Source organism: Coenobita brevimanus, chromosome 26 (genome assembly GCF_032717465.1).
Source record: "Coenobita brevimanus isolate Jiangsu-jjx chromosome 26, ASM3271746v2, whole genome shotgun sequence".
Classification (NCBI taxonomy): Eukaryota; Metazoa; Arthropoda; class Malacostraca; order Decapoda; family Coenobitidae; genus Coenobita; species Coenobita brevimanus.
The window spans coordinates 2,023,685-2,046,500 of record NC_136979.1 but is presented as its reverse complement, the minus strand read 5'-3'; the positions used below and the strand labels follow the sequence as shown (position 1 = coordinate 2,046,500).

General features: G+C 39.3%; 1 protein-coding gene across 1 annotated transcript in view; it reads right to left on the bottom strand.

The window, feature by feature from the left end:
* Positions 1-9,748, bottom strand: part of LOC145394128 (neural cell adhesion molecule 2-like) — a 144,403-nt gene extending 134,655 nt beyond the window's left edge. Inside the window, exon 1 of the mRNA XM_080268107.1 lies at positions 9,664-9,748. Coding sequence (XP_080124233.1) covers positions 9,664-9,748 — 85 coding nt within the window. The remainder of the gene's footprint in view (positions 1-9,663) is intronic.
* Positions 9,749-22,816: the final 13,068 nt, after the last annotated feature.

Here is a 22,816-nt window from a genome sequence, read left to right as displayed (position 1 = left end):
TAAAACACTTCTCAAGCGCAAATACCGGACTGAACTGTGTTTGTCTACGTGTCTCCCTCTCTGCCTGTCCGCCCGTCTGTCTCTGTTTGTCTTCTCAGGCGTAAACACGGATTAGAAACATGCCTGCTTTTTGCGCCCGTCTGTCAGCTTGTCCCTCGGTCTGCCCATCTATCTGTCTTTGGATGACGGAGCTGGTTTGAAATATGAGTATTCTTGCTCACAGATTTATATATATATAAACATGCATAAATAAACACACACGAATATATATATATATATATATATATATATATATATATATATATATATATATATATATATATATATATATATAGTTTCTGTTTTTATCTCTGCACTATCGTTTTCTTTAGATATCTTTGAATGTTTCTATACTAAGCTCGAACACATCTTGCTGACGCTGAAATCGCATATCTGTCTGTCTGTCTGTCAGCACAACGTCCTAACCCAATCAAAACACCGCCATCACCCCGCACACCGGGTGATGGCGGTGGTGGGGGTGGTGGCCGAGTGGATATATGACTGCGCATTTAATAGAATGGCGGTCTGGTTTACGCTCGTCTCTCGCTGGATAAATGCTGGAAGATTTTGAATTTCTCTAAATCAATTTTCAGTCCTCTTCCTTCGACTCTTACACCTTTTCTCAGATAAATAAAAATAAAAAGTACCTTCCTTTCCATGGTCTGGGGGAGGTGGTGGTTAGCTGGAGTGAAAAGTGGGTTCCAGTTCCCTTAGATTTATCCAGTCTAACCAAATCTAAACAATTCTGATCTTATTTAATCTGGACCTAATTCAATCTGGCTCATCAGTAGAATTTCCTCCAATATCCTCTCTTAACCTAATCAAACTTAACTTAGTGTAACCTTACATAACCTCCCCTATCCTAACATGGAAATCCAACTTGACCTAACCCAGCCTAACTTAACAAGACTCAACCAGGCTCATATGCAATCAATCTTTCATTTTACCTCCCAGCTTGCTTCCTCATTCTCCTCTCAACCTAAACAAACGGAGCAACCTAACCTAACCTAACCTAACCCGGCTCATCTGCAGTCGTTCTTTCCACCTTCACCCACCTACCACCCAGTCTCCTCTCAATCAAATCTATCAAACACACCTAACTCCTAAGCAAACCTAAATTAACCTCGCCCATTTGTTGTCATTATTTCCATTCTTTCCCTTCATCTTTTTTCCTCTGACTCTCCTTTCCTCTCGGTTTCCTGTCTCTTAATCAAGCCTACAAACCAAACCAAATTTAACCTAAACTAACTTAATCTAACCTGACCTGACCTAATTCCACTCATCTGTAGTCGTTCTTCCCAACCAGTACCTTCGGCATCCTTCCTCTGCCTCCCCTTCCTCTCAAGCATCTCTTCGTCTCACCAAACTTCCTGCACTCCTCCCCGGGCAAGTGCATCTCCTCCCCTTTCTTGCAGGCACGGAGAGAGAGAGAGAGAGAGAGAGAGAGAGAGAGAGAGAGAGAGAGAGAGAGAGAGAGAGAGAGAGAGAGAGAGAGAGAGAGAGAGAGAGAGAGAGAGAGGAAAGTTAGGCTGCTGAAGAGTGAGAAAAGGAGGAGGAGAAGGGGGAGGGAGGAAACACAGGGAAGTGAGGGAAGAGTGAAGAAAGAAGGAGGAGGAGGAGGAGGAAGAGGAAGAAGAAATGTGACGTAATCTAGAGACTCACGGGGGAAACGAATGTAAACAGATGTGGCCAATTTTCGCGAGGTGAGGTTTTTGAAGGTCAGGTGAGGGCCAGGTAGTTTAGCTGTGGCCATTGTGAATCTCCACACACACACACACACACACACACACACACACACACACACACACACACACACACAGCTTGAGGGAGACTTTAAGAATTGGAGGGGTTCAGTGAAATTGTGAAGGGGAAGCTAAAGTTAAATATAACGACATCAGCCTGAAGGGGATAAAGGGGATGAAGCTGATCTATCTACCTTTCCTCTGTGTGTGTGTGTGTGTGTGTGTGTGTGTGTGTGTGTGTGTGTGTGTGTGTGTGTGTGTGTGTGTGTGCTGAAGGCGAGGTATACCAGGATCCGTAAAATATCAACACGGGAAGAATTTGTCAGAGAGTATCTAGGAAACCTTAAAATCAGAATCTCAGAGAAAACTGGAAGAGCGATGGCAAGGCTGTGTATTTATCATGGTTTTTAACTTGTAAGATAAAAAGAAAATAATGTAAAAAAGAGAGAAAAAAGAAAGTCTCTCACCAACTTACTACTAACAGAAATAGTCTTGTTTTATTTTAATATTTAGTCTACTTTGGCAATGTGTTTTTTGGAAGATGTGTGGGCGAAAAGAAAAGATAAAAAGGGAGTCTTATTTTCAACTTAACCCCCCAAAACGTCGTAAATATGGAACTTGAAAGGTCTGTGAAATCAAATCAGTTCTTATTATAATCCGGGATGTGTTGCATGTCATTTTTTAAAACTATTGCTGCTGTAAGTTTGGGGAAGAAAATATCAAGCAAAATTTTATAGATAACTTACAGAACTTGAATCTATTCCTCTATCTCTCTATCTATTAAAAAAAATAAGGGAAAAAGGTATATAAGAAAGACGCACTGCAAATTTATTGAAAAAGATGTCACCACCAAAGGATCCACCATTTTTTCTATTCTTCTAGTGGGAGGGGGGACTGAAGGGGGAAAAAGGAAAAAAATTATTGAAAAAAAAAACTCAATCTTCTGCATTTTTTTTTCTTCGTTGGGTTCATGGCCTATGTTTTCCACGCTCTGCCTCGCGGGTGGGGGGGAGAGAAAGCGAGAAGAGAGAATTCCCATGTCACATCTCTGTCTCTCCCTGTAAAAAAAAAAAAAAAAGAAAAAGAAAGAAAGAAAGAAGAGTACAGCGTCGTGATATTTCCTCCGCTCAGGGGAAATAATACAGCCTGTTGACTTCCCCAGCCCAGCCACCCATTTTCTTTACCCCAGCTACTTTTTTCTTTATGCCAGCTTCATTTTCTTTACCCCAGCGACCATTTTCTTTACCCCAGCTACCATTTTCTTTACCCAGCTGCCATTTTCTTTATCCCAGCTGCCATTTTCTTTACCCCAGCTACCATTTTCTTTACCCAGCTGCCATTTTCTTTACCCAGCTGCCATTTTCTTTACCCAGCTGCCATTTTCTTTACCCAGCTGCCATTTTCTTTACCCCAGCTATCATTTTCTTTACCCAGCTACCATTTTCTTTACCCCAGCTACCATTTTCTTTACCCCAGCTGCCATTTTCTTTACTCCAGTGACCATTTTCTTTGCCGTAGCGACCCATTTTCCTTAACCCAACCAACTTCTTAACCTTCCTTCTCTCTCTCTCTCTCTCTCTCTCTCTCTCTCTCTCTCAATGTCCTGGTACTAAAAGCATCCTCTAAAGTGTATAGATGTATGCATAGTTTTTTTTTTTTTTTTTTTTTTTTTTACGCACTGGCCGGGAATCGAACCCAGGACTCCTAGACAGGGACCAGGCACCTTTTCGCAATAGGAGGAAAAAAAGAAAAAAAAAAAAAAACTAAGCCACCCGAATTCCCTAAATGAACATTCGATTCTCAGGTGAGGCGTTGAAAAAAAAAAAAACGCCACATACACACACAAGTCTAATGTACGTGTCTCCAGTATGTATGTATGTATGTATTGTGTGTGTATGTATTGTGTGTATGTATGTATGTATGTGTATGTGTGTATGTATGTACGTACCTGCGTGTCCACATATCACAGGAAATGTGCTGGACAAAGGTCTCTGCACTCAATCCTATCTCAGTTCAGTTCCAATCCCCAGTTCCATCTCACCGATCTGTCTATTCTGTCCATCTATCTATCGATCTATCTCTTCAGTCCCAGTCCCCAGTTCTATCCCAATATCTATTCTGTCTATCTATCTGTCCACCTATCTATCTATCTCTTCGGTCCCAATCCCCAATTCCATCCCACCAATCTTACCAAATACATCATAGGCCCTTGTACAAGATAATGTTCATAGCTATGTAAGTCTATCTCTCTGTCGCTCTATCTATCTATTTATCTATCTATCTATCTAATTTAGTCTGTCTATATCTCTTTCCTGAATTATCATAAGTCGTTGTAATTAATTTTTATAAGAAAGAATATATAAAATCTCTTTGCCTGTTTGTCTCTATCTATTTATCCATCCGTCTGTCAATCTCTCTGTCAATCCATCAATTTATCTACGTATCTGTTTATCTATCTGCCTGGGTATCTATCTATCCATCTATCTATCGATCCATCTATCTATTCAGCTCTAATCCTCCATTCCATCCCACCAACTTACCAAATATATCACATGTTGCGGAAGATAGTGTTAGAGGAGTGTCTATGTAATTCTGTCTCTCTGTCTGTCTTTATATTGTCTGTCTGTCTGCCTGTTTATCTGTCTATATATCTATCTATCTGTGTGTCTGTCTACGTATGTATATATGTAGCTATCTATTGAGCTTTCAGTCAATTAATCAATCAGTCTTTTTATCTATTTGTCGATCTGTATGCCTATCTATGGCTCTATGCATATCTATCTATCTATCTGGTGCAGTCAGTCAATCAGTCTATCTATCTACTTATCTATCTATCTATGTATGAGAGAAGATATGAGTGATTGACAAACTCCTCTGCTTTAATTGTACAAGTGCAACATTCTCCTCTTTTGTTTTTTCTTCTCTTGCTTCCCTCAGGCTCTGTGCTAATCTGAGGGTCAAAGGGTTAAGGGGGAGAGAGAGAGAGAGAGAGAGAGAGAGAGAGAGAGAGAGAGAGAGAGAGAGTTACAGGAGTTTGGGGTCGCTTTTTTGTTTTTGTGTTTGTTAGTCTCTGTTTTTTAGGTTTGTTTTGGTGTGTACAGTGAAATTGATTTGCAAGTGTGTGTGTGTGTGTGTGTGTGTGTGTGTGTGTGTGTGTGTGTGTGTGTGTGTGTGTGTGTGTGTGTGTGTGTGTGTTGAAGCCAATGATTATCAAGTGTAATATATTTTCCCTTCCATTTAAAAGGCTTCGGTGCCGTGCCAAATTAAAGGGAATGTGTTTGCCTGTGTTTACCTGTGTTTATTAAATACATCAGTGAGTGTTTAATGAAGCGAGGTATTAGCAGTTTTAACAAGTTTTCCCTCCACTGGTAAAGAGACGGTGTTGAGGTGATTTTAAAAGGAATATGTGTTGAGATTAATTTTTTCGTGTTGGTGTGCTCTCTTGATACATATGAGAATGTTTATTGTAGTTATATATTTGTTGGTTCAAAATAATATCTGTTGTTCTTGCACAGGCTTAGTGCTGTGGTTATTTAATAGATATATTCTCTTGTGTATGCCTTTTCTTTTATTTATTCATTTACTTACTATTTACACTGTGCGTATTTGCGTCTATCCTTCAAATTCAAATAATCACAAAATATACTCTTGCTAACCAGACGAAGTTATTATTCCTAGGATGGACTTTGAAATTCGACGTTTGTATTGGAAGAGCAAAGAATTGGATAAAACGCTGTCGTTCTGAAGGGATGATGGAGTTATGTACAGGTTTGCCAAATGTTCTTTTCCTCTACAAAGACTTGAGTTTTGTCACTGTTTATAAAGAAATTTTGGCCCTGCTCTCTCTCTCTCTCTCCCTCTCTCTCTCTCTCTCTCTTTCTCTCTGTATGTGTGTGTGTGTATGTTTATTTACGTATGGATTTATACTGAGGGAACTTATCACCTGGTTACCCTAATGTTCTTTTCTACCTGTAGGGGTTCAGTGTTGTGGTGTTTAAAGGGAATATGCTCAGCTCTCTCTGCTCTACTCAGCTCTCTCTTTTACTGGTCCCCTTGTCCTCCGAGCCCCATATTTATAAACCTTCCTAACCCATATTTACGAATACCGTCTCCATAATTGTCAGAGAGTGTGAGAGATTGTTTTTTTGTATTTTCACTTTGGTTTTCACGTTGAGTTTTTTCATAGTCTATCATTCACTCAATTTAACTGTGAAGTGACTGACAGTTTATGAGTGAAGCTAAAAATACACGATAAAACCTAACCTACTTCACAGGTGTACAGGCCTTCACAAGCATATTAAATGATCGGTGTTTTTTTCAAGGCCCAACAATATCGCCTTGGTGCGGCAGGAATAGATGAACATAACGTCTTGGGGCAGAATGGTTCACGTTTCCCAAATGGCACCGAAATATGATGTTGTTTGGCGAATCTTAAGCGGTTTTGAATGGTGCGTATTTGCATGAGGCACGGGCGTGGAGCCAATGGGATTATATATATACATGTATACTGGAGAGAGAGAGAGAGAGAGAGTACAATGATGTATCTAACCTTGCCAGCACAAATAAAAAAAGGACAAAGACCTAGTTCTAAGGAAGAAGTTAATATCTCGTACAGAATCTGAATGACCTGAAAGGGCAAGTTAATGGCTGCTGCAGTAATGAGGTTAATATTTCCTCTAGAATAATAATCGTTACCCTAATGATCCAGTACAGGCCTTAATTATTCACCCCCACAGTGCTTAGGGAAGTATTTGGCCTAGAAAATTGGCGCTTTCCTAAATGACCCCTACAGAAATGAGGTTAATATCTCCCTTAAAACAATAATATTTGCCTTAATGACCCCTACAACAGTGAGGTAATTATCTCCCTTGGAACCTCCCTTAATGATCTCTATGGTACTGAGGTTAATATCTCCCTCAGAACACTACAAGAAGGGTGCTTTGCCTTAATTACTCTCTAAGGTTAATCTCCCTAAAACAATGACACCCCCTAATTATCCCTACAGAATTGAGGTAAATATTTCCCCTACAGCAATGGTTCTTGCCTTAATATTTCCCTAAAGGTAATATCTCCCTAAAACAATGATATTAGCTTTAGGGACCTCGGCAATACTAAGACGCTCCCAGCCCCTTTAAGAATATCGTGCAGGAAGTGGCCTTGTTTAGCCCAGTACTGAGCTGTGTCTTCCGTGTGTGGTGTAACAACTGTAATTCCTTGGTAGGAGGAGGAGGAGGAGGAGGAGGAGGAGGAGGAGGAGGAGGAGGAGGGGGAGGAGGAGGAGGAGGAGGAGGGGGAGGAGGAGGAGGATTACACAGGATTACACAGGAAAGCAAACAGCAACAGACCTTATGGTCCTTTCGAGGCTGCTTGTTAGAGAAAACTATGACTACAAGATCTAACTCTACATGCTGAAGTATAAGGATAGTAAAGCAAGAAGGCTCCCCCCACCACCAAACCCTCCAGGAAAAAGTGAGAAAAAACACCATGCAGGATGGAAAAACTGACATGGAAATTTTATGGGAAACACTGGAAAGGAAAAGTCACATTCTATAATACTTTATCTATAAGCTACCCGATACAGTAACCTGAAAGAGAAAGTAAACAAATAAAATAATAGTTACTGCGTGACATTATAAACCGGTACATTGAGTTAATGGAAAGTCTGTGGACATACGTGGAAGCTACACACTGCACAGTGTGGATGTTTAGGGGTGGTGCGGCAGCCTTGCCTGGCGCTTTTAAGGTAGGCAGCAGTCAATCAGACCCTAGCTCCGTTTGCTCCACTGAAACAAGGAACTCTCCCATGTGGGACAAGTTCACAAGTTTCATCCTGAAGCAGTGACCCCTGGTACATTAAAAAAAATCCTGATGGTGGTCACTTGACTAACAGGGACCCTCAGTGATCCACAGCCCATCACAGGTCGAAAGTAAGAGTAGTGACCGTTAACTCAGGGTTATCTGTGCAGATCCTAATCTGTGCTTATATTGCTTTCTTTGCATTGGGGAGATTGAAAAATATATAAGTTAGGTGTCTTAGATAAAAGGGGACTGCACAGTGCACAGTGTGGATGTGCAATAGGAGGAGGAGGAGGAGGAGGAAGCACCTTATCTACACGAAAAGACTTAGGATGAGTGTTCTTAAGGCGCTAAATTTCGATGACACTGCCTTCTTAATTCTTTCTCAGCTTACTCTTTCCGGAGACATATTTAGCTTAAGTTATAGTGGTAGCAGGAAGATTAAAATATAGATTGAGTCGCCATAAAGAAGGGGTTAAGACTCTCAGGCTCCTACGACTCTCAGCTGAATAAAATCGTCAAACTAGGAGTAAATGTAGAGTTGCCTCGACCATGAGGGGGTAAAACTGACACAGGGAATGACTATTCAATTGACCCCCTGTAATTTCCGACTCAATGTTAGGTCATCAGAGTGCCAATAGAAAAAGGGACTGGCTTGTAATTAGGTCCTAAATTAACGCTCACCCTCTCTATTAACTAAACACGACTTGGTTCAGGAGTCTACTTTACGCCAATACAATAAAAGGTTTAATCTGTTTGGCTCCCTATCTGAATGTCATAGTGTGTGTGGCTCCCTATGTATAACCTGATGGGGGGGGGGTCAGGTAAATTGCCAAGGGACGTATGTATAACCGGACAGGGGGGGGGGATAGGGAAGCAGCCAAGGGAAGTATAATATAACCGGGCAGGTGGGCCTCCCAGCTACAGGTGCCACCACATGAAGGCGTCCCTCTCCAGCAGGTGAAGTGGACGAATCATACTATAACAAACAGGTGTGGGTACTGACAATTACCCTAACGATTATATGGCTTGGCGTCAATTTCCACGTAGCATGGCAAATCAAGCTTCCGGGTTTATCGCAGAATTAATCAGGTAGCCCAATTAAAAAAAAAGTAAATTAATTATCACCGTAGCGTAATATGATATAGCAGGTAATAATATTTGTTTATCAATTACTGCTATAAAAAACGGGCCTCAGGCAGATACTAGTTAACATGATTTTAATAAAGGTTAATTATGGATATTAATTCAAACGCAAATTATAAACGACTTAATAATGAGGTATGGACGCGGTGTAATGAAACAGGTGTGACACAAGCCCTGGTATATATCCCAATAAAACAAAATATATAGAGAAGCCTACTATATATAACACAAGCCTTGGTATATATTCCAATCTAAAAATAAAATGCAACTTATTATAAAGGGTCCATTAGTAAAGAAAAAATGAGCCCCTGTATGATTTATCCTCCAATATATATATAATGAGGTTCTAGTGCATTATATTTCAGTATAAACATAACATGGGATTCTGTTATATATGATCTCAGTATACATGAACAAGGATTTCAGAACAGGTTTATATCTATCTATCTGTCTATTTATTTATCTATCTATGGTTCCTCTTCATTTTCAAAGGCTCCATGCACTATAATTGGCTTCCAGAATTAATCCTATCATACTGACTTAGTCTCTTCAGCTCGAGTGATTAACTGAGTAAAGAACGAGTGGGTGAAACGTGAAACGAGAGGATAAGGAGTGAGGGAGTTAAGATGGAGTAAGGACGTGGCGGTCGAGTAAGTAAGGAAGGAGAGAGAGAATAAGGAATAAGGGAATTACTAAGACGAGAATATGGAAAATGGTGTAAGGAAAGACTGAGTAAGGAGATGAAGTTGTGAGGTAAAGCGACATTTACCCCTGTCCTCCTGTGCACTGGCTGTCTGTGAGGTGGTGGAGGGAGCAGGGAGAGAGGGAGGATAAAGGGAGAGAAAGAGAGTAAGGAGTAAGGGAGTTAAAGGTGAGGAAAATAGGAGTAAGGAGGAGAGAAGAGTGAGGAAAGAGTGAAGTAAGGAGCAGCAACACTCACCTCTGTCCTCCTGTGCTTTGGCTGGCTGTGAGGCGATGGAGGCCAGGGCGGCAATTAGCACCACAGCCACACAACTCAGGCACATTGTTTCAGGCGGTGGTGAGGGGCGGCCTGGCGATAGTTGTGCCTTGGTTGTGGCTGTGGTGGTTGATGGCAGTGGTTGTGGTGGTGGTTGCTTGGATGGTTAGTGGTTGTTTGTGGATGGTGTGGGTGATTGGGTGAACATTGTGGTTGCTAGTGGTTGCTGAAGGTGGCTTTGATAGTTGTGGTGGATGATGATGGTTCCTAGGTGATTAGTGGTTGGTCGTGGTAGGTTAGGTTGACTAATTTGATAGCTGTAGTTGCTAGTGGTTGTTGGGGGTGGCTTTGGTTGTTGTGGTGATGGTGATGGTTGTCTTTGTGGTTAGGGGAGTTATGGTTGTGGTGGTCGGATGGTTGATGAAGGTAGTGGTTGCCTGGTTGGTAGTTCTGGTGTTTTGTGGTTGCTTCTGGAAGGTGTTGCTTGTGGGAGAGTTGTAGTTGTGGTGGCTGGTGGTGGTAGTAGTGGCTGGATGGTGGTTATGGCAGACGTAGCAGTGGTAGGTGGGTGTTTGTGGTAGTTCGATGGTAGTTGTGAAAGTATGGTCGTTGGGTAATTGTTGTGGTTGCTTGTACTTTTTGGTTGATAAAGCGTTGTTGGGTTGGGGTTGTGGTTGCAGATAATTCGATAGTAGTTGTGGTTATGACTGTTTTGGTGGTGGTTGTGGTTGCTTGATGGTAGTCGTCCTAGTAGTGGTAGTTGTGGTAGTTATGGTTATTTAGTAGGTTTCTAAATGACCCTGACGTCCCTAACTGTGGTAATTAGCTGGTTAATTGACTGGTCATTCCGCTGGTAATAAGCGAGTGTGATAGTTTGGCTGTGGCTTGTTTCATCTGCTTTTAGTTTTGCTGTGGTGAGATGTGAGTGAGGCTGTTGCTTGCCGTGGCTGTGCTGGGATGTGGTAGCTGTGGCTGGAGAAGGTGAACTGTGGTTGCCCTGTGTGGTTGATAGTGGTAGTAATGGTTGTTGTCTGGTGGTTGGACTGCCTGTGGTACTTTCTGGCAATTCTGTACTAAAGCCTCCCGTCTCTGGTTGTGTTATATTTATGTCGCTTTTAATAACACTGATGATGGTGATGGGACTGTGGACCTGGTGACCGTGCGATTTTATGGATTTTGTGGTGAAGTGGTGATAGTGATGACAAGGTAATTGGTGAAAGTCCGGTGCTGTGGCGATGGTGTTAATGTGTGGTGACTAGGATGAATGGTGGCTTTTGTGATGCAGTGATGATAGTGTTGACGGGACTACACTACGGTGCTCCTCTGGTGGTGATGGTGATGACTGTGATGGTGGGCATGGGGCTACGACTACTGTGCTGTTGTGCTGGTGATTGTGGTGTTATTGGAGTGGTGTAGTTTCCGTGGTGATTGTGTTGGTGATGTTCCAATACTTCAGGTGATACTGACGGTTCTTCTTGGTGCGGTGTAGTGGTTATGATGACCTTGTGGTGACTGTGCAGGTAACAGATGGCACTATAGATGATGATGGTGATGGTGAATGAAACTGTGATGCTGTGGTGATAGTTTGGTGATGATTTTAGGGAATACTGAATATGGTGACGATGGAAGGAGGTGCAAGGAGCCCGTGTGGTGAGAAGACAAGAGAAATGACGAACTGTTGAACTGGTAAGAGACAAAGTGAACAGAGATGTTAATATGTGCTTTGGAAATGAGGTGTTTGTGATGATGATGATGATGATGATGATGATGACGATTTCGTGACTGCAATGTGATGAAGCATCGACTGGGTAAGTGGATATGATTATACAAATGTGACTGTAAACAGAGAAGTTATGATGATGTGATTATGTTGAGTTAGCAATGGAGCTGCATGGTGTGGTATGTAGGTGGTGGAGGTGGTGGTGGTGTGCTTGGGTATAGAAATGATTTTGATATGACACTGTTGATGGTGATAGTGCGGAATATGATGGTACTGTGGTGGACGATATGGTTGTGGCTGTCTCAGAACGTGGTGATGTGGTGTGGTGCTCTGGATGTATTGTTTGTGGTAGTGGCGATGGTGGCTGTGGTGGTGGTGGTTGTGGTGGTGATGGCCGTGGTGGTGTAAGAGTGTTGGCACTGTACTGGTCTTGACAATTTCTCTTCTGCTCTTACACTTATTATTAACAGTAGCACTATAATTCACTTGGGTATTTAGTCTCTATTTCATTGTTTCTAGAAAGGTTTATTATCACTGCTCACTTTTTAATTTAACTACAAATTTCTAAATCTTCACTTAACTAGTTACTACTTATAAACTTTTTTTTTTTTTTGTTACTTCCAGTTTTCTTGCGTTTTTTGACTAGGAGTTCTTGCATATAAATATAAATAATCTCTAAACAACCCAGGTACTGATTTGCACGTGATGTTTTCCGAAAGTCTGACTATTTCTTCTTTATCTATTGTTTTTTTGTTATTGGAGAGATTTCTTGCATTATCTGTTAGTGAATAAGGTTTTTTGTTTTTTCGTTTGTAAGGCCGTCAACTTAGCCAATATGGTCAGACCTGAAGTGTTTTGTGTCGTATGGAACTACATATGTCTATTTTCTTCTTTTTCTGTGGAGGAATACACATTGCTCTCACTATTATATATTTTTCTTCAAAAGAATATTCACTCGTGTCTCCAGAGGCTACTAAACACTGTCAACACTACGAACAATTGTCAAAAATATTCATGACTGATATCTTCTTTTTCTGTGATTTTTCCCCAATACCTTTAGAAAGATTTATCACTCATTTCTTCTGCTTTTTCTGTGAGTCTTTTTCTCTTCCTCTTGAAATCTCTATCAATAATTCTTTTGTTTTGTTTTGTTTTTCTATGATTTTTTATGCCTTCAGAAAGACTGATCCCTAATTTCTTCTGTTTTTTCTATGATACACACACACACACACCCTACCTCTCTCTGGCTTGGGAAAACTTCATCACTAAATTAATTGCTTTTCTATGACTCAATTTCTATGACTATGTTCTCTAATTCGTTGTGCTAAAGTCAAACTGTTCTTAGGCATATTGTATCGTCACTTTAAAAAAAAATTATATTCTTTGTTAATTCTGCTTCATTCATTTTCATCTACACATCATGTATCTAAGCATCTGAGAATTTTAAGCATAAGCGTTCTATATTATATACTCTTTACTTTAACTTGGCCCAGATTTTCGTCCTTTTACAGCTTACTTCACGTAGCTCAGTGGCAGGATAAGACAATGCTGCGGCTCTACATCCTTTCCATAGTACTTCTTCGTGACTAGCACCATATTCCAGGGTTAATCTATTGTTACAGCTCTGCAGTCAAGAGGGAGACATGGCAGTTTTAGGCCAAGTTAGCGTAAAAAGAAGAATAGTATGCTAAATGGTTTTCATGGATATTTCTCTGTCACTCTGCTAATCTCAGCTTCATCTACAAAAAGTGGATCTAAATAAAAGCTATCTATGTTAGGAATAATGGTTCAAAATTCAAAGTGGGCATGAATTCTATTTTTTTTTTTTTTTAATTTCTACTGGGTCTACTTTCTATCCACGAAGTATACTGTATATCTAAGTATCAGTATGTGTATAAAGTATAAGTGTTCCTAATACCACATCATGATCTATGGATTCTGAGGAAAAGATTCACCCATGTATTCCGCACATGAAAAAGAATCTACGTTTTTTTCTAATTACTCTTTCCATTAATTATGCAAATGCTAATTGGATTTTACCAGTCATAATTAGACAACAAAACTTTGGATGTATTATTTTTCTGCACCGATGGCGATACGGAAAATAATGGGTTGGGAGATTTTTTTGGTTCTAAATTCGCTGGTGGTATTAATTTCTGGTATTAATTTTCCGGTATTAATTTCCACCTCACTCTGGTGGAACTGGATCTGGATTTTGCTTCTCATTATGTTTGGGTTTTCTTTAATTTTCGGTTTTTGTTCCTTATATAACAGGTTTTTCAATAATATTCGCTTTTCTGTTCATAGTTTTTTTTCTCTCTCTCTGAAGTCAAGCTACATTTTTCCCCTAATCTGATATATTTTCTCTTTTAAAAAATAATTCGTCTACCTTCATCTCACGTTTAAAAATCACACACTTTCCTTATTTCAAGCTTAGTCTTTGGTTTCACACTTTTCTTCACCTCAAACATTTTTTTTTCTATTTTTTTTTTGTCTCACCCCTAATGCTGCTTACATCTTTGAATATTACAAAATCCGGTGTATTTTCATCCCTTGCCTTGAGATATATCAGTATCCCTACTCAGGAACAGCGCTTTCTTCTCATGACACTCAGTTTACTCTTACATAATTATGTTATTTCCTTTTTTCTCATCAGGTAAAGTATATATTTTTTTATGTCAATACTTCTAATCAGTAACTACATCCTACTTCCAAATCACATGACTCTCCCCATCTATCTATCAATTTATCTGTCTAACCATCTATCTGTCTAGCTCTTCATCCATCCATCCATCTATTTAGTAATCAATCAATTAATCAGTCAATCTATCCATCTCTCTCTTTTTTTCAACATATCGAGGCTATATTTTTGTCTACCCACCTGATACCAACACCCCGCGCTTCAAGTCACACCAAAATTGATCTATCTATCTATCTATCAGTCTATCTATTTTTGCCAACATATCGAGCCTATATTTTTGTCCGTGTCTACCCACCGCGATTCCAGTCACACAAAAATCTCTCCCCATCTGCAATTCCTACACACAATCCACAGTCTCTATTACTCCACACGCGATGCAGGCGAAAAAAATAAATAAATGAAAAAACAAAAGGGAAGGCAAGAAAAAAATAAAAATGAAAATTACGCGAAAATCAAAGAAGAGGAAAATGAAAATAAAAAAAGTACATAAACGAAAAAAGGGAAGAAGAAAAAATGAAGAAGAATTAAAAAGAGAAAGACAAGGAAAAGTGCACAAAAGGACAACGAAAAAAGGATAAAAAAACAGTAAAAAAGAAAAAAAACGAAGGAAGATGAACTGCAGGAAAAAAACTAAAAAAAAATAATAATGAAGTTAGATTCGTATAATTATTTCGTTTCGTTTTTCCGGTTTTGTGTTTATTTTTTCTCCTGGTGAAAAAAAAAAAAGAGAACCATATGCTTATTTTCTTGGTAGTTTTTCATATATTTTTTTTTTTTACATTTTCTGTGTCCTTGCATAAGTTAGTAAAAAAAATCACCACTTCGATGCTCTAAAAACATTATTAACACATTAACACAAAAAGATAGGAAGATGAAATATGTGCATTCTCTCTCTCTCTCTCTCTCTCTCTAGCTAACATCAGACTATTTCATTCAGCTGAGAGCGAGTTTATGGGGCCTGAGAATGTTAATACTGATACCATTAACCCTATCATGAACGATGCAACTCTCTCTCTCTCTCTCTCTCTCTAGTTTGCTGAGAGGGTCATGGGAGCCCGTTTTAAGGATCAAAGTTTGGCACACCCTGTACATCGCCGCAACAGGGACATAAATAAATAAATAAAAACACAAATAAATCCCTACCTCCACCACAAAACTCATAAAAATCAATAACAACAAGAGTGGCACGTGGCTGATGCGGATTTTATTGCCCTCTCATCGATTTTCCATTTTCCGCTTTCTTTTTTTTTTCTTTTTTTTCTGTGTCGCTGAATGAAGGTTCGAAAAAAAAGAGGAATCTAATACTTCATTGGGGGCGAAAAAAAAAAAGGGCAAAAAAGAACACAAGAGCAAAAAGAGCAAAAAAAGAGTAAAGAGCAAAAAAAAGCAAGAAAGCAAAAAGGAGCAAAAAAGAGCACAAGAGCAAAAAGAGCAAAAAAAAAAGAGCAGAAAAGAGCACAAGAGCAAAAAGAGCAAAAAAAAGGAGCAAAAAAGAGCACAAGAGCAAAAAGAGCAAAAAAAAAGAGCAGAAAAGAGCAAAAAGAGCAAAAACAGCAAAAAAGAGCAGCTGATATATCTATCTGACTGCCTCATTGATTTTCCGCTTTGGGGGATTTTACTGCCTTTAGGGAGAAGAAAAAAAAAACTTTACTCAACCTGGACGAAAAAAAAAAAAGTGAGATAGCTTAAAAAAAAGGTATATGTCTATTATTTTCCGTCACTGAGTTTCTGTTTTGGGAGATTTTTTTTGCTTTTAGAACGAAGCCAAAAAATCCCCGCATGAAACAAAATGAAAAAAAAAAAAAAAAAATGAGGTAGACTAAAACGTACCTGATACATCCCCTATTTTCCGTCACTGAATTTCTTTCTCGGGAGGTTATTTCAAGCCATTAGAACGGTGTAAAAAAAATCCCCACATGCAATAAATGAAAAAAAAAATAAATAAAAGAAAAAGTGAGGAAGATAAATATAAAGTACCTGATATATGTAATATTTTCCGTCACTGAAGTTTTGCTTTGGGAAATTTTTTCTGCCTCTAGGAAAAGTAAAAAAAAAAAAAAAATTACAAAAAAGAAAAGAAAAGAAAAAATGAGGTAGGATAAAAAAATAAGTACTTGAAACGTCTATTACTTTCCGCCACAGAATTTTTGCTTTGGGAGGTTTTTCTGTCTTTAGGACGAAGTAAAAAAAAAAAATACTTAGCCTCGACTCGAAGAAAAAAAAGGAAAAAAAAAAAAAAACTGTGGAGGCTGATATCTGCAAATTTGCAACTCGTCGGCTTTCCATTCTTTTTCAATTCTTTTCTGATACTCTTCCAGCTTAAGAAAAAAAAAGCGGTACCAATTTCTTTCCTTTTTTCACCGCCTCGTGGTATGGATAACTCTAGCAGCTTTATTTTTTTTTCCGACCAATAAAAGATGATTTCGTTTTAGCTGAGGGAAAGGTAAAGAAACTCGAGAATTTTAACAGTGTCACCATCACCCCTCTCACGGTCGGGACAGCTCAGTCATTTCATCCCTGGGAGTATACGAGCCTAAGAGTGTTAATTATGTATTTATATTTATTTATAAAATTAGTAAGGAAAAAAGACTGGGTGAATAGTGATAAGGCAAAATATCTGGCTGAAAGTTAAGAACTGTTCTGATGCATATTACAGTATTAGTGGATTACATCTCTCTCTCTCTCTCTCTCTCTCTCTCTCTCCACACATCCATTTTGTTTCTGTGTTCCCACCACGCACTCATTCACTCACTCGTATTTTTCCCATATTGCCAGTGTTCTCTCTCTCTCTCTCTCTCTCTCTCTCTCTCTCTCTCTCTCTCTCTCTCTCTCTCGGATCGGGTGAGAAAAATGACAACTGGGCTTGGCGTGTCCTGTTCACGGGGAATGATGAACAAGCGGATATAGTGGCGGTGGCGTTCAGATTTGTATTCCTCCATTTTCCGATTTTTATTCCTGACCATTTTTTCTGGCTTTTGTTCCTGGCCATTTTTTTTTTACTATTTTCCCAGACCATTTTTTTGACTTTTGTTCCTGGCTATTTTTATGGATTTGTTTGTTTTTATTTTTATTTTTTACTTTTGTTCCTGTTTTTTTTTCCCTGGCTATTTTTTTGGACTTATTTCTATTTTTTTCGGGCTTTAGTTCCTGTTGTTTTTTGGACTTTCATTCCTCGTTTTTTTATTACTTTTATTTCTATATATATATATATTTTTTTTACTTTTATTCCTGACTATTTTTGGACTTTTATTTCTGGCAATTTTATCGGACCTTTTTTCTGGCTTTTTTTTTTTTTGGCTTTTGTTCCTGGTCATTTTTCCGACTTTTGTTACTGGCTTAATTTTTCGGATTATTGTTTTTGGCCATTTTTTCGACTTTTTTTTTCTGGTTATTTTCCTACTTTTATTTCTGGCAATTTTATCGGACCTTTTTTCTGGCTTTTGTTCCTGGCCATTTTTTTTTACATTTGACCTTGGCTTATTTTTGGTTATTTTTCGGATTTTTATTTCTGGCTATTTTTCTCGAACTTATATATATATTTTTTTTTTCGGAAAATTTTTCGTGGATGTTTTTCAAGACTCTTATTTCTGGTTCTTTTTTCCAGTCCTTATTTCGACTTTTATTTTGACTATTTTTCAGACTAATTAGGATTTTATTTCTGCTATATTTTAGGAGTTTTATTCCTGGGTATTTTATTTACTTTTATTACTATTTTTTTCCTTAATTTTTAATATTTATAGTGTCTTTTTTCAAATTTATGAGGATGTTTATTTCTGCTTTATTATAGTAATTAAATAATAACTTTTTTTTACCATTACTCTATTCAGATGTTTATTTATGGCAATTATATCAGGCTTTTATTTTTTATTTTCCCGTTTTTAATTACTGTTTTTATTTGCCAATATCTTTTCTATGGCTTTTTTATGCGACTTTCTCTTCTGGCCAATAATTTCTGGTTTCTATTCCATGTTTATTTCGGGTTTTGGTTTCTCCCTGGCTTCAGACTTTGATTTTTATCCATTTTCGATCCTTTTTTTCTTAGCTGGTTGTTATTTAACAGGCTTGATCTTTTTTTGTTTTGTTTTACCTCATGCCTGTCAGTTTTGGGGTCTTTTATTTCTGATTACTTTCTCGATTTGCATTTCTGGTAATTTTTTTGCACTTTTATTTTCGGTATTTGAGAGAGAGAGAGAGAGAGAGAGAGAGAGAGAGAGAGAGAGAGAGAGAGAGAGAGAGAGAGAGAGAGAGAGAGAGAGAGAGAGAGAGAGAAACAATCTAAATATGACACTACACCCTACCTTATTTTCCTGTAATTTTGAATAAAGATGAACAATATAACAGTGGGTTCGTTTTATTTATTGACAAAACACACAATAAAGGCTTCAATCAGATTACTATTTTTAAAAGTGGAGCCTCTACGTCATGGCTGGCATTGAAAACATATAAGTGTGATGATTAATGTGTTTGTATTTACTGCGAAAAAGTGAATACGTAAAAGCCCTTCATTGCAATGTATCATAAATTGTGTGTATGGTAATTAACACACACACACACACACACACACACACAAGCTTAACCTAAATCCCGTAGAGCACAGCTATGTAAACTATGTAATGTAATGCACACACACACACACACACACACACATTTACCCTAAATCTCGTATAGCACATCTATGTATACTGTCTAAAACACACACACACACACACACACACACACACACACACACACACACACACACACACACACACACACACACACCAAAATTACAGTACCAACCTAATGCTGTTGAAAAAAAAAAAATGCAAGTGCCTCTAATGTAGACTTATTTCGAAATTATGTTTTTTTGTTACCTGGTTAAAATGACATTAATTTAGCAAAGAAATACAGTGAAAAGCAAAACCCAGTGTCGCCATCTAGTGTGCTATTTATGAGGGGATTTCATTATTATTATTATTATTATTATTATTATTATTATTATCATCATCATCACCATCATCATAAACATTATCATCATTATTATCATCATCAACATCATCATTATCATCATCATTACCATCGCCATTGTTATCATCGACATCATTATCATCGCCACCATCATCAATATTATCGTCATTATTATCATCATCAACATTATCATCGCTATTATTATTATTATTATTATTATTATCATCATCATCATCATCATCATCATCATAATCGTCGTCGTCGTCATCAAAATAGTCTCATCATTGCTTGGCTGTCGTATTTTTGTTCATATATCACTGAAGACATAGAAGAATACGGTATGGCAGACGAATACAGCAAACAAGGATGTGATTCAGTGAGGTATGGACGCTGGGGAGGCAAAAGAATAAACACTAGGCTTCTGTGACTCAATCCCACTAAAATCGTCAGGCGTCAGCTGGAACACAGTACTATAAATCGTCCTGATTATGAAGTTGTTAATGACGACAGTATTATTTTCAGGCTTCTGTGACTCACTCTCAGCTGAATAAAATCGTCTGTCGTCAGCTGGAATAGAGGACCAGAGTTACTTCGACTTGCGAGGGGTAGCGAATACAGTGGCTGGATGAAGCACATTAAATTTCACGCTCACTTGGTCCAGATTTTCGTCCTTTTGCAGCTTATTTTACGAAGCTCAGTGGTAGAACAAGACAGTGCTGCGGTTCTACAATACTTTCCTAGCGCTTCCTCGTGACTAGCACCGTATTCTAGTGTTAATCTGCTCCAATAAAGCTGTATTCAAGATAAAGAGACGGCGATTTTTGGTCAAGTAAGAGTAAAAAGAATAAACAGTATAGGCTAAGTACGGATATGCACATGGCGAGGATGACCCCGAGTTTGTTTTTGTTTATTCTCTCTCTCTCTCTCTGAGCATTTTTTTTTTCTTATTTCTATCTACCAAACAATCGGTATGAACCCCTTGCTTCCGAATACGCCTTCTATTTTATTTTTGCTTCTGTCAGACGGTTTAATTCCGATATCGGACGACTTTATACAGGGTTAAGGTGGGGTTAGGCAATAGCTAGTGGAGCTGCGTAATACTATGAGGAGAGTTGGTGGGGTTCTGTGGGATGAAACGCAATTGGTAAGGTTGAATGGGTTGGGGTGAAGCAGAGAGGGTGAGGTGGAGGTGAGGTGAGGTGAGGTGGGGAGTATGTAAAAAGGAGGAGGGGTAGGGTGGGGGGGTTGGGTGTAATGGGTGCGCGATGGAATGAGGTGGGTATGGATAGGTTTGGCGGGGTAAAGGTGGAGGTGGGGTAAGGTGGGGGTGAGGTGAATGTGGACATGACGGGTGTGGATCAAGTGGATGTGGGGTGGGGTGTAAGGTTGAATGAAACAGCTGTGGGGTGGATTAGGATGGAAGTTCGACAAGGTATGTGTGTGTGGGGGGGGGGGGGCTCTGTAGGTGTGTGTGTGTGTGTGTGTGTGTGTGTGTGTGTGTGTGTGTGTGTGTGTGTGTGTGTGTGAAAGTGGGGTTGAACAGCCATAGAGTTAGCGTGCCAACCTCGAACACAACATTAATTTCCACCCATGAGTCACATTACCTCGCGCTCGGTCTGCACATTAAGTTAAAATTAGGTCCGTAATATCGCTCCCGCTTCATTAGGGTTTCGGGCAAATGGGTGTGACCACTTATTCTGTAATATTCGCGCACTCGGGGTCAAGGGAGAGGGGGGGGGGAAAGTGGTACAGATAAGTGCGTGTGGGTTCGAAGGGGAGTCAGATAAATTCCATGCCTCTTTAGCATCCCCAGCCTCCTATGACCCACTCTCAGGTGAAAAAAATCGTCTGACGGTTGGAATAAAGTACTAGAATTGCCCCGACCATGAGAGGGTTAATGGTGACAGTATTAAGACCCTAAGGCTCCTATGCCCACAAATAAACAAACCCTTTCTTGCCTTTAACTGGAAGAAAACGCAGAAGTTGTCCGGACGGCGAGATGGTTAAACTGTCAAAGAACTCCAACTCTACTCTGATCCGCCAAACATAATCTGCTTCTTTCCTTCCTGTCAGATACTTTTCACAAATAAATAAATACCTAAATACATCAATAAGTGAATACATTTATATACAGTAATCGGCTCACCTCAGATCTACTATAACTGTGCTCCAATTTGATGTGGCAAGCTAATTCTCTTCAGACTTACCAGCAAATCCTTTCCGAACTACTATGAATATAAATATCTCTGTCTATCTATCTATCTATCTATCTATCTTGCTCTGATCTTACAAACATATTCTTCATTTCATCTACTCAGTAAAATCTTTCTGTGCTCTCTCTGTTTTTAATGGTCTGGAAAACTAATTGGATCGTAATCGGATATCCAAAGCAAAAGTCTCCTCTGTGATCCACGAAGCAAATTATTCTCTTGTCTGTTCTGCCAGTTGCGTCCATCTCCTTACCTCTCTGTTGAATAAATCCTTCCTTCCTGATCCGACAATGCACTCGTAAATCCGTTCCTCTGCCCTGATCTACAAACGTCTTCCTTTTCTCTTGAATTAACTCTTCCCCTTCCTTCTGATCTACCAATTTAACACTCCCTTCTGATCGTCCAACCTAGCGCTCTTTTTAAAAATTTATCAAATATTTTTATCTTTTTTTTTTGGATAAACCGAATAATTTAACCAGCCAAATAATCGTTCCAATTTGATCGCCCCGAGGCAGTAAGAATTTCACAAAAAGTACCTTCTGACAACTAAAGTAAATTATCATCATTATCATCATCACCATTATCATCAAAAACATTATTCCCACACAAAATGTGGGGTGAGACATATAAATCCATCATCATTATCATCATCACCACCATCACCACCACCACCATCATCATCATCATCATCATTATCATCATCATCACCAACACACCACCACCACCATCATCATCATTATCATCATCATCACCATCTTCATCACCATCATCATCACTATCATCATCATCATCACCATCATCATCATCATCATCATCACCATCATCATCATCATCCCAACTGCTATTCCCACCAAAAAGGGATGGGGTTTGACATTTCAAGCTTCCATGTTCATGACGAAAAAAATCATGACACCAAATAGTGGCAGTTTAAAAAGTGTACTGCCAGGATAAATTTTGTGTTTAATACAAAACCGACACACACACACACACACACACACACACACACACCAGAAAAACGTGAGAGGGTCAAATCGAGGGTGCAGGGGCGACCAAGGTAAACAGAGAGGTCTTTCCTGGCGGCTGGCGGTATGGACGGGAGGGGCGCTGGGAGAGAGGGCTCGATGGGACAGAAACTGCTAACAGGGCCAGTTATCTGGATCATTTGCGCCCACTTTATAGAGGTAACGAGGCTCCACACCGCCCCTTCCCATCCACTCACCCGACCCCCTTGCCTACCTACCTACCTGCCTACCTACCTACCTACCTTCCCACGGTCCCCCTCATTTCTTCTCTCCTCTCCTCTCCTTGTATCTCCCCCACTCCTCTCTTTGTTATCACTTTGCTCCACTTCTCTCCATAGCATCACTTCGTTTTTCCTCTCCTCTCCTCTCTTTACTATCACCTCTTCTCACCTTTTCCTCTCCTCTCCTCAGCATTACCGTCACCTCGCTCCTCTTATCTCTTCTCCTCCTAACCTCTCAGCCTCAGCCTCACTTTTTTCTCATTCTCTCTTCTCTTCTCATCCCAACCCTACCCTTGCCTCTATTCTCTTCCTCC